Below are 18,051 nucleotides of genomic sequence, written 5' to 3' on the forward strand. Positions count from 1 at the left end.
GCTGGTTCGCCAGCTCGAGGGTGACGACCCCTTTCCCCGAACACAAGAGGCTCGTTCCAAAATAGACGGTCACCCAATACCCCCCGCCACCCCTGCTCATGCAGTCATGCCCCCCCATACACACACCCTCTGTCTTTGTGTTGAGAGGACACGCACAGCCGCCTCAGCCGGCCTGCGTCTGGCAGCGTTTGACGAACTAGAACAACAAGCAAATAGGGAAGAGGGCTCTATCAAAAACCTCAGGTGAGCTTTCTTTTTTGGTCCACCTGTGTGTGTGTGTGTGTGTGTGTGTGTGTGTGTGTGTGTGTGTGTGTGTGTGTGTGTGTGTGTGTGTGTGTGCACGCACACTCACACACGAACAGGTTACAAAGGCTGTGTTTGGGGGCAAAAGTCCCCCCTTGTTTTTTCCAGTTGCCCATTTTTCTTGGGCCTTTCTATCTGGGAGCCCAAATAGGCTTGTGTTCCTTTTTTTGGTGTTGGGGTACAGGCGGGGTCTCCTGTGGGCGTGTGAAGCCCTCCGACACTCTTGTCAGTAAAGGAAACAAAGCCAACTTAAGTTGAAGTAAGAGAGGAAGGTTTTGGATGGACGTCGCGCACGGGCGTGGACTGGCTAGGTCCCGAGACTATTTCGGACAAGGTCTCTGAGGGTGGCTCAAGCGTGCGCTAGCGTGGCTAAATTAGGAAGGGGCCACTTGCTCTGCTGCTACAGGAGGAGGAGCGGCAAACTCATGACTGGAGCCTTTTCCCCCAAGCCCACGTGGACTCGCGTCCCCGAGTGCACGCAATGATGCGCACGTAAATGTCTCCACTGTGAGACAAACCAAGGCTCATGTAATCGAATCTAATAAATTTGCAGCCGTAGTAAAGAATCCAGTGGCCGTTGTTGTTGGACACAAGAGGGCGCGGTTGAGGATTTGGGTCCGCGCAGGCGTCCGCCTGCCAAGATGCGCTTGCGCCGATGCCGACGGCACTTTGCGACGGCGTTGTCTGTGACTTGCGCCTGTGCTCAGTCTCCGCCCCCTGCAGCCATGAGTCGCAGCATTGTGCGGCAGAGCAAGTTCCGCCACGTCTTCGGCCAGACCGTCAAGGCCGAGCAGAGCTACGACGACATCCGCGTCTCCAAGGTGACGTGGGACAGTTCCTTCTGCGCCGTCAACCCCAAGTTCCTGGCCGTCATTGTGGAGTCCAGCGGGGGAGGCGCTTTCTTGGTCATTCCTCTCAGCAAGGTGAGTACGGCCACCACCGACCATTTCCACCTCAACCAATATGCTGTTGCATCCCTCCTGTCGCTTCACGTGTCATGCACGTAGATGCACAAGCTAACACTGGCCCATAGCTGGGCAGACAAACAACAGTGTTGCTCACTTTTTTTGTCCCCGTCTGCGATTTAGCGGCAGTTGCAGAAAGTTTAAAAACAATGATGGCCTTCAGCCTGCTCCAGTGTACAGTCCACTTGGGACTGTCCAAGCCAACCTTTCTTGACAGCAGAACTGTTCTTCAAACTCATAGCTTTTGAATAGTCCCAAGTCAGTATAGCCGAAGCTTCATGACCCCCACCCCCCTGTCGAGGCATCTGCTGCGTCCAACTTTTGTCGAGGCTACATCGCGGCCGGTCCTTCCTGGCAGACCTTAATTTTCGCTGCGCAACCGCTGGGAGAGTTCAGTGTTTTAACGGGTCGCAGCAGTCCAAGAAGAACCCCTGAGACCTGTGAAGCGTCACTTGTGTGAGGACCTGTTGGACTTGGGAATTGATCTCCGCTGCGTCGCCCTGGGTGCAAAGTGCGAGTGAGAAACCCCACCAAGCATAAGCTGCTAAAGGCTGCCGGCCTCCCCTCTGGTCTGAATCCTGCGTGATGTGAAAGGGGTTGGGACTGGCTGAATGCGGCAACTGTGTCAAAAGCACTTTTGAAGTAGCATCAGATCCCCAAGTCAAGCTCGATTGGGGATGTCATGAGGTCCATGCGCCGTCCCAATGAAGGACACCCGATCTTGAAGACCTTCTGAGGTTGATGGCGTGTTCCGCAGATGGGCCGCGTGGGCAAGAACTACCCTTTGGTCATCGGACACTCTGGACCTGTGCTGGATATCGACTGGTGTCCCCATGACGATAACATCCTGGCCAGTGGCTCGGAGGACTGCACCGCTATGGTAACCAACACAGACAACAATCCAATGCCGTGCGCGTCACGCGTCTTTGAGAAGACATTTCTCCTGGCGACCAAGTTTGACTGTTTTGACAAATTGCGCAGGTGTGGCAAATTCCTGATCACTCTCTGGTACGGCCCCTCACTGAGCCTGTCGTGGTACTGGAGGGTCACTCCAAGCGCGTTGGCATCGTCAGCTGGCACCCGACCGCACGCAACATCCTCCTCACCGCGGGTACGCAGGCCCGAAGCGGCGGACGCGGACATGTGCAAATGGCCGCTCTCTTTGCAGCAAGCGACAACCTGGTCATAGTGTGGAACGTGGGAACAGGGGAGCCGCTCATCTCCATAGACGACCACCCGGACCTCATCTACAGTATCAGCTGGAACAGGAACGGAAGCCTGTTCTGCACCACTTGCAAGGACCGCCGCTTGCGTGTCTGCGACCCCCGCAAGGCCGAGGTGGTGGCGGTGAGTGAGGCCAGCAGAGCCAAGGCAGCCCCCACAGGCCGGCGTTAATGTGCACCGCCTCCCCCAGGAACGCTTGGCTCCTCACGAGGGAATCCGGCCCATGAGAGCCATCTTCACCAGAGACGGCAACATCTTCACCACAGGATTCACTCGGATGAGCCAGAGGGAGCTCGGACTCTGGGACCCGGTACGTGTCCGGTCCGAGGGACTCGCAGTCCACTCCGTCAGACCGTGATGCCAATGGCGAGCTGTTGTGGACTAACTGGATCCCATGCGGCGGCGAATGCCTGCGTTGAAGTAAGTGACGGAATGTCCTCTTTGTCTTTCCCAGAGCCATTTTGAGGAGCCCGTTGCCCTGCTGGAGTTGGACACGAGTAACGGCGTTCTGCTACCGTATTACGACCCGGACGCCAACATGGTGTACTTGTGCGGCAAGGTAATGTTCTTCGAAGGGCGAGGCACACGTCCAGCGGCGTAGCTTGACGGCACGCTATGCGCAGGGAGACAGCAGCATCCGCTACTTTGAGATCACCGAGGAGGCCCCCTACGTGCACTACCTCAACACCTTCAGCAGCAAAGAGCCGCAGCGGGGGATGGGCTTCATGCCCAAGAGGGGCGTGGACGTCAGCAAGTGCGAGATCGCCAGGTGAGTCCGCCAGACCGCAAAGTGGACCCAAACCAGGCTGACAAGCTGCGTTTACCACAAGGTTGTACAAGCTGCACGACAAGAAATGCGAGCCCATCACCATGACCGTTCCCCGAAAAGTAAGTCCCGCCCCACCCAGTCCATTTGAGCCGCACGCGCGCGGCAGTCGAGGCCCAACTTGGCGACCCGCTCCACCCTGGGGCAGTCGGACCTCTTCCAGGACGACCTGTACCCGGACACGGCCGGCCCGGAGCCCGCCATGGAGCCAGAGGAGTGGCTGGAGGGCCGCGACCAAGACCCTGTGCTGGTCTCCATGAAGGAGGGCTACGTGCCGCCCAAGAGCCGCGAGCTCAAAGTGTCCAGGAAGAACCTACTGGAGTCCAGGACCGCTCCGCGCCGCAGCATGTCCACGTGCGACGCCGCCAGCCTCCCGGTCAGTTCTTTGTAATAATAATAATAATAATAATGATGATAATAACAATCATAATAATAATAATAATCATAATAATAATGATAGTAGTGATAGTAATGATAGTAATAATAATAAATACGCCTTACATTACAGTCACAGGATAGGTTTTTCTGTGGGTGAGCAGCGGCAGCCATACGTGGCAGCGTCCTTTGTAAACACAAAAAGATTCTTGAATCTTTGGGACAGCACAAAATTTAATTGCCCACCCCGAGGGGCAGGCATGGGAGAAGAGAAAGGATGGGCTTGTTGGGAGAGCTTTTATAAAAACGGACAGGAAGTGACATCGCGTAAAGCTGGACCAAATGTGGCATAGTGACAGGAAGTCCGAGAGAATAAAACGACGTGAAAGGAAATCGTAAAGATGTTTAAAATGTGTTCATATAGCGAATTGCCCTAACAGTGACATTAGTTTTTTCATTGCTTTTGTTTAAAATTGCATTCACAGTTTAGTTTAATCAGCTCTTTTATTATCATTTTACAGATTAATAATTTTACAGATTATTAGCTGTCTATTAGCTAGCTAGCTTTCCATCTGAGTTACATCCGGGTTGAGTGAAGCCCTAGCTAGCTATCTATTAGCTAGCTATTTTTATATCAGAGTTACTTAGCTATCTATTAGCTGTCTATTAGCTAGCTACCTAGCTAGCTTTCTATCTGAGTTATTCCGGGTTGAGTGAAGGTCTAGCCAGCTATCTATTAGCTAGCTTTATATCTGTTTGAGTTACTTCCGGGTTGAGTGAATGCTGGTGCGTGTGGCTGCCGCTGCTCACTCACAGGAAAACTTCTCCTGTGACTGTTAAGTGACCTTGCGAGTTTTGAAAGGCGCTTATAAATGAAATGTATTATTATTATTATTATTAGTTTTTCAGCAAATAACAATGAAAAGATAATGCTCCACCCACAAGGTCGGCGTTTTTTTTGCCCTGGGCACAGTCATTTTACTTCTTGATTTTGTTTTTTGCATTTTTCTCCTTCCGTCACTGTCCTCTTCCTCCCTTACGGCGTCTTGCCCTTTTGTCAACTTGTCTGGTCGGTACTCGTCTCCCTTCTCCTCTGTCCCGTTGCAGCCCGAGCTGCTGGAGAGGCTGCTGGAGGAGATCCGGCACCTGAAAGCAACCGTGTTGTCCCAAGAGAAGAGAATTTGCGACTTGGAGAACAAACTGTCCCAGTACGCCAACGGGATGGCCTGAAGGCCTCTCGGGCACGCCGTCGTGGCAACGCTGCCCGGCATGCCAAGGCAGGGACGTGCTGGAACGCAATCCCCAGTGCGCCACCAGTGAACGCTACAGACTTTTGACCCCGGAGTCGGCGTCTCGTCAGCGCCTTTTCTCCAAACGGGGGCAAGGCTTGAAGATTTGAGGGACACGCCGAGCTGACACAGTGGACGAAAGGAGACAAACGAGCTCCCACTCGGAAAGTCAAGGAGCTAATAAGTCACGATTGCAGAGTGGGCTCATCTCACAATCCTTTACGACATGTAAATAGACAGCAAGGAAAGAAAATGTGTCCCCTTTGTCACTAAATGTCCTCTGCAAAAGTTGACACACAAAGTCAAAATAAATATTTGTCTTTTTTGTAAATGCTCCTTCTTTGCTGGAGGCTTTTTCTTGACAGGTTCTTTGCACATACATTTTAATGCGTCCTTCAGTGGTGAGCAGGTACTTCCACACAGCTTATTTCTTAGAGTGACGCATTGTTTCCTTCAAATCACCAGCGCACCGACAAATTCTTCATTTCAGAAAGAGAAATCAGGCAAAAGACATTTTATTCCCAAAACTAGACATAGACCGCACAGGTCAAGCGTTTGCATGGTTTATGGGAGACAATCAGTTTCACAACCTTCCACAAATTGGATGATGCGTCGGCGGAGGACATTTTCCAAGGAAAGGCCGCACCGTAACGCGATGAAAACCGTGACCACCACTGGGCCAAGCCTTTCCCGCCGGGACTTTAGCACATGTTCAAACTCTTCAGGACTCCAAGCGCCAGGACGAGCGGCACACTGGTGACATAAACGTCCACGTGGCCCGAGCTGGTGGTGAAGGCGTTGAAGGAGCAGGTGTCCACATTGCCCACGTTGTCCACCACCAGCAGCTCCACGTCGGGGGAGCCGCACGAGGCGTTGTAGGCGGCCAGGGTGGCGTTCGGGTTGTCGGGCGCCGGTCTGAGGTCCAGCGTTCCGTTGCCCCGGGCCAGGCTGACCCGCTCCACGCCCGACCCCTCGGCGCCGTCGCTCACCAGCACCAACAGGTGCCACGCCGCCTCGCTGCAGTTGCACACGCACTGGACTACGCACTGGACCTGGCACGCGGGGGCCGTGAAGTCGGTCACCTGCGGAGCCACAGGAAGCGGTCAGCGGACGTTTGCCTTGCGCAAGTGACGCGGCGAGCCGCCCACCGGATTCAGGACAGAGACCCTGAGGACAATGTAGTTGATGTCCCCGACTGCGGGACCCTCCGCCTCAATCACGAGGGTGACTGTGGTTCCGGACGGCGTGTTCAGTGGCACAGAGAGCATCACCGTGCCATTGGCGCTCACTCCGGGTTCTGCCAGGAGTAAGCTTGGAGCACTGGCGTTGTAGAGCAGGTTGTTGGTGGTGGCCCGGATGGAGACGTTCCCTCCCGTCCCTTTGACCATCACAGAAAAAGGCACCGACAGCGCCGTCCCGGGCACGAGGTCACGCGCCACCTCGGCCTAAACGCACGTGATGGCAGACAGATTGCGCTGCGTCATTCGACACAACTTTTCACCGCGGCGTGTCGACCACTCACCTTGATGGTTATATTAGACGCCCGGAAGCTGGTCAGCGACTCCCTTTGGAAAGCGGAAGCTTCTGCGGTTGAGGCGTTCACCACATTTCCCTTCACGCGCACCACAAATGGCACCGATGGCATGCTTTCAACCCGAGCCAAGTAGCGCCCGCGCCCCAAGTCCTGCACGTCCCCCGGAACCTCCAGCGACTCCGCCACCTCAACCAGAATGACTTCGGTGATGTTGGCCACATCAGAGTCGGTGAGCGTCACCAGCAGGAGGCCGTCGGTGCCTTAAAAAAAAAGTGGCCTTGGTTGTGAAGACTGTTGACGTTGGAAACGCGGATGGCTTTTCACAGACTTTGTCCTACCGGCTGCAGGACGTGTGTCGAGAACATCAAATGTGTTTTTGGAGGGTATGTTCTCCACAAAGTCAAACAGGAAGTCGAGGGGGCTCTGACCTTGAAAGTAGAACAATTCAGCCAACAAATAGAGGCATTCCCCCAATTCTGTTTCCATTCACGGAGAACTCACCAATGGCCCTCAGCGTGAATGGAATTGAGGCCTCCACCATGACTTGCCACCTTCCAACTTGTGGCTCCAGTTGCAAAGTTTGTAAGTTTCCCACCGACTGAGAGAAGGTCACTGCATCAAACACCCGGGCCTCACCTGCCAAGACACAGCGTGCAACGCGGCGCTCCGTCACCATCTCGGCGTGCCGTCAATGCCGCACCGTTCAAAGCGTGGAACAAACTGGTGTCCGCTTTTGTGTGTCTCAAGTTTGCTTTTCACCCTGGGGATCGATGACAACGACTCGTGAAGAAGGCCCTGTAAGGAGAAGTTGGAGATTTCCGACGGTCTCGTCAACCACAAACGTGAAGTTTGCGTTCTGGCCCGGAGTCCCGGACACCCGCACCAGCGTCACCTAAGAAAAGCAACGTGACACGCAGAGTTTGACACTCGTCCCACTTGTAGCCTCACGATGAGGTTGTCGACGTCAGGCTGACTCAACCAGAGAGGAGCTGGACATTTGCCCAATGATTCCAGTGGCCTCAGCGAGATCGTCCTGCCCCACTTCCACTACCAGACCTCCGGCGGCCTCGGCCAGCGTTTTGTATAGCTGAGCGTCCGATTCTGCAATCCTGCTGGCCCGAAGCGCTCGAGGACGGTTTTGTCGCCTCCGACGCTTACTGTTGGCTGTTGTTTCTGTGATCAGGAAGTACACCTGGACGGAGAAATGGCGCTTTAATTGTCACGCATCATTGGCCAGGAAGCGCCACAAAAGTCGCTCTGAAATGTACCCACCACCGATTGAGTCCGCTCGATGAGAGCGATGACGGTGGACTTAAGCTGTTGGTCTTTGGCTGGCGCATCTGTGAAGACGAAGATGTCTGAGCTTTGGGGAGCATTCGTCAACGCCAACTTGACATGGAAAAGAAATGAAGAAAAGTGTTAGGGTTATTGTTCCTCCTTGTTATTTGGGGAATTGCAATTATCAGACTGCCAAAAGATGTCTTTCAGGAGGCTGTAGCACAGAGCTGTTGCTCAAGTCCAGACCGCAAAATGGGGTCACATCTGGGATTCACCCGTGAAGCTGGATGAACTCCCTGTGCCTGGCTTTGGTGGTCCCAACTCAATATTCAATACTACCGTGTTTTTTCTCTCTGCTTCTACCCTGTAATGCACTTGCTGAAAGAAGCACATCCACCCATCCACCATTATCTGCCGCTTATCCGAGGCCAGGTCGCGGCGGCAGCAAGTTCAATAGGGAAGCCCAGACTTTTGCCTACCCAGTCACTTCTTCCAGCTCTTCCTGGCGGATCCCGAAGCGTTCACAGGTCAGCTGGGTGACAGTCTCTCCAGCACGTCTTGGGTCATCTGCCAGTGGAGCATGCACGGAACACCCCACCAGGGAGGTGTCCAGGAGGCATCCTAATCAGATGGCTGAGCCACCTCCTCTGGCTCATCTCTATGTGGAGGAGAAACGGCTCAATTCTGAGCCCCTCACGGATGACCAAGCTTCTCACCTTATCTCTAAGAAAGAGCCCGGACACCCTATGGAGAAAAGCTCATCTTGTATCCGTGATCTCGTTCTTTAGGTCACGACCCATAGCTCGTGACCATAGATGAGGCTTGGGACGTAGATCAACCGCTAAATTGAGAGCTTCGCCTTTTGGCTCAGCTCCTTCTTCAGTGAAATGTCCGCAATTTGTGCAATGTGAGTACAATGTCACCCATTTCACTTAAGCTAAGGGAAAATATGTCAAAAGTGAGCTGCTGTCTACGGGATCAAATGTCAAGATTAATTGAGGAGTCTATCGGGGCATCCCCCGAAGCCTCGTTACTCTCTCTTTCTGACTGTGACCATTTCCCATCTGTGTTATGACACAATGGAGTTTGGTGGCCACAACTCCCATGTACACGACATCACTCTGACTTGACCTGAGCACTTGGACTTTTGCTGTGTCTTGTGTCCTGATTGAGGAGCATTTCTGCTGCATCATATGCCGATTGTCTTTGAGATCCAAAGAATAGTTCTGCCAGTGAGTGTACCTGAAGGGCTGAGAGACTTGGTTCCTCTTCATCTCCTCCACCGCTCGCTGTCAGATCATCGAGAATGTCCTTGAAGGTTCCTGGTTCACTCGTCCTAATCACCGGCCCGAATGCTGAACAAAACAATGAAGCGGCTTATGGATTAGAGTTGAGAGCTAAGGGCCATCTTCTCCCGGTCTGCATCCTCAGTCCTTACCGGGATCATTGAAGGGCACCAGAAGGTAGGAGAAGGGCTCATTGTCGGTTCCCACTTGGCTGTCGATGAGGGACGACGCAGCGTTCTGCACGGCAGCAATATCGTCGCTCATACTCTGCGTGGTGTCGATCACAAAACATAGAACCATCCCAGATCCTCTGGAGATCCCCAACATCCTGATGAAGCACATAACAGCTTGACACTGTGTGTGTGTCTTTCTCTCTCTCTCATTGCTCAGATCAGCTTACCGGAGGAATGGCTCATTTCCCGCCGCCTGTCGAACATTCTCCAAGATCTCGCTTGTCGCCTTTGTGGCCAGAGTGGCGGCTTCCAAGTGGAGGAAGCCGTGCTCAGAATCAAATGTGTCTTTGTTGATCCCGCCGATAGGTGGAATTCTGCTGGTCAGGTCCAAGGCTCCTCCATGGCTACACTTGCCTGCCCGGGAAACAATGGGCACGTTGGACCTGGTTTACAATCAGCGCTCGCTGATTATGTTTCCGATTTGGCTGCCGAGGCCGACTCCGTCCACTCTCAGCTCCAATTGCTTCTTACCTGTGACTTGGCGTAACTCTGCAGAGCTCCTGTGGATTTTGTTCATTGTTTTTTTGTTCTGACCCAGCCCGTTTTGTGTCCTCGAAATAAAATGTCAAGTCGGCGCACAGTAACCCAGATGGATGTCCCCAATTGTTCCCATCCCAAGCCCACCTGTTGTGAATGTGTGCGGCACTATTTTCCCAAGGCTCTTCCTTACCGCTGGGCTTGCTGGCGATCCCGGGAATAATTCCAAAATATCCAGTGGTAAGTATCTGGTTCTCGCTGATGTCCTCCAAGATGTTGTTCCTGCAGTCGTCTCCTTCACAGCTGCGACAGGTCGACCTGTTCGCATCTGCCACAAGATGGTCAGGTTTGCTCCGAGCTGCGCCCCCTTCCGCCCCCCGCGGGCTTCTTTCCTTACCTGCTAGGTTTCCGATGCTAGTGTTGGGGAGGATCAGGTTGGAATTGGGAAATGCATTGCCGTTCTCCGCCCAGTTGCTGTGGCTGTAAAAATCCTTTTAGTGGAAGGGAAACGAAACCAGTTAGTTTGCCACCCCTTGTAAAGAGCACCAATGGAGGCAGGGGAGGAAAACCTGCAGCGTGTGCAGGGTCTCGCCCAGCCTGTCCTGAGCCGCTTCAAAGTTCTCCTGCTTGTTGTTGGCCTTGACCATTTGCAGGCCCGTGGTGATGATGTCCCGACCGCTGACGAAGGTCTCGTCGTCAAAGTGGAAGCTGGCGTTGAGCGCTTGCACCAGGTCCACCCGAACGTTGCGCAAAGTGATGGACATGATGGCCTGCTGGAAGCTCTTGACGGACCCTCTGGCCCGGCAGGCGGCGGCCACGCCTGAGGCGGTGAATGGCTGCAACGGCACGTGCAAACGCACAAGCCACATTGGCACTCTGTTGAACTTGCCGCTACTCACGTAGCATTCATTATTTATCAAATGAAATCATTCATTTGTTTACACTCATCTGTATTACGGGTGTGTTTTTGTCATTGCCCAAGTGGATTGCATCTCTTTGACAAGGGTAACCAGAAAGGATTGGAGCGGGTGCGGTGGCCAGGCCCTTAGTTTTTTGTTTAGAGTTAATTTCTCAAGCTTGCCATCAGGGGTCCCTCACCCCTCCTTCGAAAAATGGCACGGCACCAGACCAAATGATCAGAAAAAGAGGTACACGTCATTTTCTCACCAATGAATTTGAAGTTCCCGAAGCACAGCGCTAGAGCTGTCGCGGCTCACGACTGTGCCCCAGCACACTGGTTGGGAATCACGGACATACACTCAGAACAGAATTTCATCTGTGCTGTATGTCATGCAGATTAGCATATTTGACAATAAAGCTGACTTTGACTTTTTGACTTTGAACTTTGGATGAGGTGCTGTATTTATTTTAACCTGCACCCTCCTCCAGCTGGCTGGAGGATCTGTGCCTTTACCTCATCCGTTTACGACACCAGAGTCCTTTTGGGCATAGATCTGTGGCAGATACAACACAGACATGAAAGCACTGAAGCCAGAACGGGTCTCACAGGCTGGTTGAAGTCGTTCCCCTCTGATTCTGCCAGCGCGCGGCACACTTGTATGGTGACATTCAAAATGGCTTCTTCTGTGATCTCCTGGTGACTCCTTGAATTTCCTGGCAGAATTCCAAATCCCTCAGCTCTGCTTTGAAGTAACAGCAGGACCCCCAAAAGCCCCAAAATGGGCGACATGTCTTCTCGACCTGTCATGAAAAACAAAAACAAGTTTGTTCGAGTCCCTTGCGTGAACTGCTGACCAACGGTCACCTTACTCTAGTTGTCCTTCTTTCAGCAAGTTGGAAGACGAGTTGTTCTGAAAGTCTGACAGCGCTTCCGCTCGGCTAATGGGGATGACAACAGAGAGTGTGCTGCGGGAAAAGGGCAAGGCCGCCGCAGGCAGGACCTGTTCAACCTGTTCGTCTGTGTAAGCTCTCAGTCCCACAGGAGTGGTCCATCGATGAAAAGGTTTCTTCAGCCGTCATCTCTACTTCTTTGAAGGTGTCGGACGTTTCGCTTCTTATCCAAGATGCTTCTTCAGTGAACTAAAGTTGTACTGGTAATTTCGGCCCTATATATATATATATATATATATATATATATATATGCCACAGATCTATGCCCAAAATATATATATGTATATGTATTCCTACTATCCAGACATGGCGGTGCCGGACCCTGCTATGATAGGTCCTGCTCTCAGGTTGGGGGGAGCAGAGGACTACTCCCTGCGGCTTCACCTATTGCTCCTATTGACCAAATTTGGTAGTCAATAAAAGTGTTTAGTGGGGTTGCAAGCCAAAGTGGCAATCACTGAAAGCGCACCTGTAATTGTTTGTTTTGGTATTCATCTCACACGACACTTTATGTACTGTTTTCCCAGGCACAGACCGATTACAATGAAGTCAGGATCAGCAGCAAAATGGGAAAACAGCCACGGGAATCTTCTCAAATGAAATCATCATAGTGTTGACGATCTAAGGACAAAATATAATGAAGCAGGTATGTGCATATACGAGAAGGGACTGACTTATGCACTGACTTGTCTCGCTTTTGTGAATTTTAACTTTATTTCCTGTTATTTGGAGGTGTTCTAGCGTAATCTTCCTGTGTGTCATTTGTTCCTATTTAGGCAACAGTTTGGCAACAGTTCCGGCACTTGTCAAAAAATGCTGCCGCATTTGCGGGACGATTGGCACACATGGAGGCTGTCGCACGTCGTTGCCTTCCGTTTGTTTTTTTAAGACACGAACGGCAGTGTCGCGGACAGCGGTGCCTCTTTTATCGCTTGGCAGCAGCTAAACTCGGCTTCCTGCTCCACATGGAGAACTCCCGCCCCCAGCATCGGCTGCTCTCCTGTTGGCCGCACGTAGATGCCGTCACAGCGTTTTGATGCACAAATTAAAAATTGTTTAAATCTGGCGTCAAACGCTATCCTTGCGTGGCACTCTGCCGCTGACGTCGCACATACACAATAAATGGCCGCGCTGACGCCACCCAGCGCTTGACGCGTTCAATGTGTAGGTAACTTTTGCTGTACGTGCTCTGCATAATGGGCCGGCGGGCCGGATGTAATACATATTAGAAATCATCTCACCGGCCAAATATATTTGTAGTGCGGGCCAAAAATAATTGTATATCGGGCCTAGATTGGCCCGAGGGCCTGAGTTTGATATGCCTGCTATACATGATTGTTTTTTGTTGGTGAAAAACGCCATACTGTACAGTATATAGTCATTTTTTTCACCCATATATACATGGTCAATTTTTTCGGGATGAATTTTTTTTTAATAATAGACGATTAAACACAAAGTCCTTAAGAATGTATGACTCTCTGTGTCATTGTGTTGTCATCAGAATCAGAATCAGAATCATCTTTATTGCCAAGTATGTAGAACACACAAGGAATTTGTTTCCGGTAGAACACGCTGCACTAGTATCGTCAAAAAAAAAACTGCTAAGTGGCACTATACAGTTCCATTTTGGTTACATATTATTTGTTCTGTAGTTTATTTTTGTTCTTTTGACTTCAAGATGGCGCCGCGAGAGTGGCTTCCTTTCCAGCAGCTCACGTATTTTGTTTTTCTACTTTAATTCCTTTCATCACTTTGCTGCTGTGAAATATAAATTTCTCCACTGCGAGAATAATAAAGGCAAATCCAATCAAATCCAATTTCACAACACGTAGGGTGCTCTACAGTCAACGTTGGTACAGACCAACCAGAACGTTGTCACGTTGTGGTTGGCGACCAATTGATGACGCCGTGGGCCCCGCCTGCAGCTGCACAGGTGGAGGTCGTTTCAATCAGTGGCAGTTAAAAGGACTCCTGGCACACCATCCGACCATTTGGTGTTGGCTCATTGGGCTTGCTTCACCCTGTCAGGTATGTTTCATCTTGCATGCAGATTTGTACTCTTCTTTTCAGATGACTTTGATGATTTGCGATTTTCTTGGGCCGTCAAATCAAAGTAAGACCCATCTGGTTATATGTTTTGAAAGTAGTTATCACTGGTTTGGTGAGCGTGTCAAAGCACTGCGTTTCCTATTGGTGGGCCATTCCTCTAAATCTCAAGGCAGCGCAGTAACATTGTCAGATGACGCGGTGATGTTCCAATGACGTCTCTTTGTTTCATGTTTTAATCATTTGTCTTTTTCAATGCGTTTTTGCTTTTTCAGGGTTGCATTGAGATTGGCTGAAAGATGTTGAGAATGTGGCTGATGCTTCTTCGCTCCGGCATCGCCGGTTTCCTGCCTGGGGACGTCAAACGTAACTCCCCTCTGTTATTTTTCTCTTTGCTTTTAAATTAGTTTTTGAAACGTGTGTATGTTGGTTGCCAGGCCATCTGTGCACTGGAGCACAGTAGCCTCTCCAGAGCCATTCCTTCGATGCGTGCGCATGCGTCACATCGGTTTAACTCAAGTTAACTATTTTGGGAACAGTTTCCTTTCCAAGTTTCCTTTTATTTAAGACAGAAAAACTGTCCCGGCACATTGATCTTGGCTGCATAGTGATTATGACTTTTTGCAGCAAAAATAATCGAGTGGTAAAAAAAAAAAATGCGTCATAACTCAAGCTGGGTTGATTCAGGCGTTCACTTTCAGTTCATTGCAATGTGGCTTCCACTGGTGGAAAGGCCGCACCATTGCACCCCTCCTTTCCTTTTGGAATTTTAAAGGTTGTTTAATTGAGTTTGAATTCACTTTTAATTGGCATTAATCGTTCAAAAAACTCGATTCATAATATTTTGGGTTAAACTACTAGTTTAATCCGAAAAACCAAAGGTGTCCAAACTTTCCCTTTAAGGTCCGCTGTCCTTTCATTTTTTACTATCCCGGTAACAACACATCTCATTCAACTAATCAGGATCGTTTTCATGCTGGCTGATGAGCTGATCATCTGAATGAGGTGTGTCCGACCCAGGAAAGCTGGAAAGCAAAGTAGCCATTTAACCGCTGAGCTGTACATGCCTACTACTTGCTAGAAACAGATTTACCTCAACTAGCCAATTTTTTTTTCGAGTCCCCCAAATTCTTGTTTATCTTGAAGTAATCTAGGAGCAGATTTGTGATGTCTCTGACCCATAGATGGCGTGAGATGATCTCCCAACATGCAGCGCAGATCTGTATCGCCTGGAAAAAAAAGCTCTGCAAATATAAAACATTTTAACCATGTGCATGAAACCAATAAATTTCATGACTGATGTTTATGCCTCCCCCAGCGCCGGCGTCCAACAAGAGGGTCACTGGTGACAAAATGGGACATGGTCAGTGTGCAGCGTTCTGATAAATACAAGTATGGGCACCGCCTCAAAACCTCTACATATGGTGCATTAAACTGACATAAATCCTTTGTTACCTAGCTGCTCAATGGCCAAAAAGGACAAGCCAGCTGTCTAATCCATACGGCACGTTTGACCCATTGCTGGGGTGAGGTGAGCTCCCAATATTCAGTGCAGATCAGTATAATTCATTGTGCATTCAATCATCATGAATACGTCTGTTTATGCCTCCCCCTAGCGCCGGTATTCAGATGGGCAGCTTCGAGACTGATGGAATGCTGAACAAGATTCCCGCCAGCGACAGAAAGTGGACGTGGTTTGCGGTGTGCAGCTCTTCCTGATGAATGAGTAGTAATAGATTTTATTTTAAGCGCCTTTCAAAGCTCTGAAGGACAATTTACAGGCACAAACAAGCATAGGTACTATGATAAATAAATGACTCTAAATAACTCAGTAAATGAAAGTATAAATAAGTAACAAGAGCTACACAGAAAATGCAATTTTAAATAGGTGGGTAGTTAGGCCACCTATCTCGTAATCCGCGAACCCCAGAAACCAGGGAGTGTCAAAGCTTGCCCCTCAATAGCCACTGTCCTGTTTGTTTTCTTGCTGTCCCAGGATGAACACATCTCATTGAAACAATCAGGATCGTTCAAATGCTGGCTGATGAGCTGATTGTCTGAATCAGGTGTGTCCCACCCAGGGAAGCTGGACTACGGAAGGACAGCGGTCGAGTGCCAAGTTGGGACATCCTCTGTTTTTATGGATCCCGGATTCTAGCTGGGGTGTGCTTTGGGTTTAATGTAGAATTCACGCATTATACCAGAGATTTATAATCATTTAATTTACAAGCGCCTTTCTGAACACCCAAGGACATTTTACAATAAAATCATGATTGTGTAAAGTTAAGGGGTTCGAGGTTTGATTAGGAAGCCGGTTAACCGGTTTGACTGTTAGGCAGCTCGGTTGCTGTGGTACGCAGCATGGAAATTAAGAACACAGATGAATTTGTCCGTTTCATGTACGTAGAGGTTTTGAGCTCTACTCACATTCATCAGAAAGAGTTGAGCACCACTCCTGAGATGACCTACAGACATTTGGCACAGGTCTGTATAACCCCGAGAACTCAAAATAAATATCTACAACGTTAACCCCCGTAGTTTATTAAATCAATGTTGACATGACTGACGTGTATGCCTCCCCCAGCACCGGTGGTCAGTGGGCAGCTTCATCAAGACCGACGGAACGCTAAACACTATGCCCACCGGCGACAGAAAGTGGACGTGGTTGGCGGTGGACTTCTTCCTGATGAATGAGTAATGCCACCGAACTCTTAATCTGCGAACCCCTGAAACCAGGGAATGTCCAAACCTGATCCTCAATGACCGCCGTCCTGTTTTTCTTGATGTTCCAGGAGCACGTTAATGCTGGCTGCATGCATACAGCATGTTTGACCCATTGCTGGAGGGAGGTGAGTTTCCAATATTCAGTGCAGGTCAGTATAATTCATTGTGCATTCAATTATTCTGAATACGTCTGTTTATGCCTCCCCCAGCGCCGGTGTTCAGATGGGCAGCTTCATCGTTACTGACGGAATGCTGAAAAAGATGCCCATCAGTGACAAAGTGGACGTGGTTGGCGGTGCGCAGCTCTTCCTGATGAATGAGTAATAATATATTTTATTTTAAGCGCCTTTCAAAGCTCTCAAGGACACTTTACAGTCACAGTCAAGCATAGGTACTCTAATAAATAAATAATGCATTCATAAATACAATTATAAATGTTAACAAGAGAGCCAGACAGAAAATGCAGTTTTAAATAGATGGGTAGTAAGGCCACCTATCTCGTAATCCGGGAAACCCAGAAACCAGGGAATGTCGAAGCTTGCCCCTCAATGGCCACTGTTCTGTCTGTTTTCTTGCTGTCCCCGGATGAGCACATCTCTTTCAAACAATCAGGATCGTTCAAATGCTGGCTGATGAGCTGATTGTTTGAATCTGGTGTGTCCCACCCAGGGAAGTTGGACTATGGAAGGACAGCGGTCGGGTGCCAAGTTGGGACACCCCTGTTTTTATGGATCGTGGATTCGAGTTGGGGTGTGCTTTGGGTTTAATGTAGAATTCAGGCATTATACAGGAGGTTTATAATAATACATTGAATTTACAAGCGCCTTTCTGAACACCCAAGGACACTTTAAAATAAAAACAATACATAAAACAATAAAATCATGATTGGGTAGAGTTAAGGGGTTTGATTAGGCAGCCGGTTAACCGGTTTGACTGTTAGGCAGCTAGGTTGCTGTGGTACGCAGCATGGAAATTAAGAACACAGATTTGTCAGTTTCATATACGTCGGTCTTGAGCTCTACTCGCATTCATCAGAAAGAGCTGAGCACCACTCCTGAGATGACCTACCTCCATTCGGCACTGGTCTGTATAACCCCGAGAACTCAAAATAAATATCTACAATGTTAACCCCGTAGTGCATTCAATCATCATGAACAAGTCTGTTTATCCCTCCCCCAGCGCCGGTGGTCAGATGGGGCAGCTTCATCGAGACTGACGGATTCCTGAAGATGCCCGCCGGCGACAGTGGACGTGGTTGGTGGTGTGCAGCTCTTCCTGATGAATGAGTAGTCATAGATTTTATTTTAAGCGCCTTTCAAAGCTCTCAAGGACACTTTACAGTCACAGTCAAGCATAGGTACTCTAAAAAATAATGCATTCATAAATATAATGCATAAAATACAATTATAAATGTTAACACGAGAGGCAGACAGAAAATGCAGTTTTAAATAGATGGGTAGTAAGGCCACCTATCTCGTAATCCCAGAAACCAGGGAATGTCGAAGCTTGCCCCTCAATGGCCACTGTTCTGTCTGTTTTCTTGCTGTCCCCGGATGAGCACATCTCTTTCAAACAATCAGGATCGTTCAAATGCTGGCTGATGAGCTGATTGTTTGAATCTGGTGTGTCCCACCCAGGGA

General features: G+C 49.8%; 2 protein-coding genes and 1 long non-coding RNA gene across 4 annotated transcripts; 2 read left to right on the forward strand and 1 right to left on the reverse strand.

The window, feature by feature from the left end:
* Window positions 1–7: 7 nt before the first annotated feature.
* On the forward strand, window positions 8–5,317 carry coro6 (coronin 6). 2 transcript variants are annotated; one of them, XM_089017080.1, is made up of 11 exons: window positions 8–243; window positions 1,011–1,226; window positions 2,026–2,148; window positions 2,250–2,379; window positions 2,437–2,615; window positions 2,683–2,802; window positions 2,947–3,051; window positions 3,116–3,261; window positions 3,323–3,380; window positions 3,467–3,694; window positions 4,801–5,317. In XM_089017080.1, exons 2-11 carry the CDS (start codon window positions 1,029–1,031, stop codon window positions 4,921–4,923), a joined length of 1,410 nt encoding a protein of 469 aa, XP_088873206.1. In that variant the 5' UTR covers window positions 8–243; window positions 1,011–1,028; the 3' UTR covers window positions 4,924–5,317. The 2 variants fall into 2 exon arrangements, with proteins under 2 accessions (XP_088873206.1, XP_088873205.1); XM_089017079.1 differs by lacking the exon at window positions 8–243 and having other exon boundaries at window positions 455–1,226.
* Window positions 5,318–5,481: 164 nt separating this feature from the next.
* On the reverse strand, window positions 5,482–11,715 carry LOC148887010 (von Willebrand factor A domain-containing protein 7-like). Its single transcript, XM_089017391.1, has 16 exons — window positions 11,561–11,715; window positions 11,298–11,491; window positions 10,360–10,626; window positions 10,188–10,281; window positions 9,984–10,118; window positions 9,481–9,667; window positions 9,233–9,408; window positions 9,037–9,149; window positions 7,789–7,905; window positions 7,496–7,708; window positions 7,276–7,408; window positions 7,018–7,152; window positions 6,855–6,944; window positions 6,505–6,776; window positions 6,131–6,427; window positions 5,482–6,064 (listed from the first exon to the last, which is right to left on the reverse strand). The coding sequence occupies exons 2-16, from the start codon at window positions 11,478–11,480 to the stop codon at window positions 5,684–5,686; spliced, it is 2,793 nt and encodes a 930-aa protein (XP_088873517.1). The 5' UTR covers window positions 11,481–11,491; window positions 11,561–11,715; the 3' UTR covers window positions 5,482–5,683.
* A 2,243-nt stretch (window positions 11,716–13,958) lies between these two features.
* On the forward strand, window positions 13,959–16,139 carry LOC148887011 (uncharacterized). Its single transcript, XR_016117901.1, has 4 exons — window positions 13,959–14,053; window positions 15,006–15,079; window positions 15,147–15,218; window positions 15,304–16,139. It is a non-coding gene; the product is annotated as an uncharacterized LOC148887011 (long non-coding RNA).
* Window positions 16,140–18,051: the final 1,912 nt, after the last annotated feature.

This window comes from Hippocampus bargibanti, linkage group LG16, assembly GCF_051943395.1.
Source record: "Hippocampus bargibanti isolate YZ-2025 linkage group LG16, ASM5194339v1, whole genome shotgun sequence".
Lineage (NCBI taxonomy): Eukaryota > Metazoa > Chordata > Actinopteri > Syngnathiformes > Syngnathidae > Hippocampus > Hippocampus bargibanti.

Bases quoted from the DNA above. Each gene is read 5' to 3' on its own strand.
- LOC148887010 (XM_089017391.1), bottom strand. From the start codon at position 11,480: ATGTCGCCCATTTTGGGGCTTTTGGGGGTCCTGCTGTTACTTCAAAGC. The intron at 10,282-10,359 runs GTTTTCCTCCCC...TTCCACTAAAAG, and splicing joins AGACCCTGCACACGCTGCAG to GATTTTTACAGCCACAGCAA. The intron at 7,906-9,036 runs GTACACTCACTG...TTCCATGTCAAG, and splicing joins CAAGTCTCTCAGCCCTTCAG to TTGGCGTTGACGAATGCTCC.
- coro6 (XM_089017079.1), top strand. From the start codon at position 945: ATGCGCTTGCGCCGATGCCGACGGCACTTTGCGACGGCGTTGTCTGTG. The intron at 1,227-2,025 runs GTGAGTACGGCC...CGTGTTCCGCAG, and splicing joins TGGTCATTCCTCTCAGCAAG to ATGGGCCGCGTGGGCAAGAA. The intron at 3,262-3,322 runs GTGAGTCCGCCA...GTTTACCACAAG, and splicing joins AGCAAGTGCGAGATCGCCAG to GTTGTACAAGCTGCACGACA.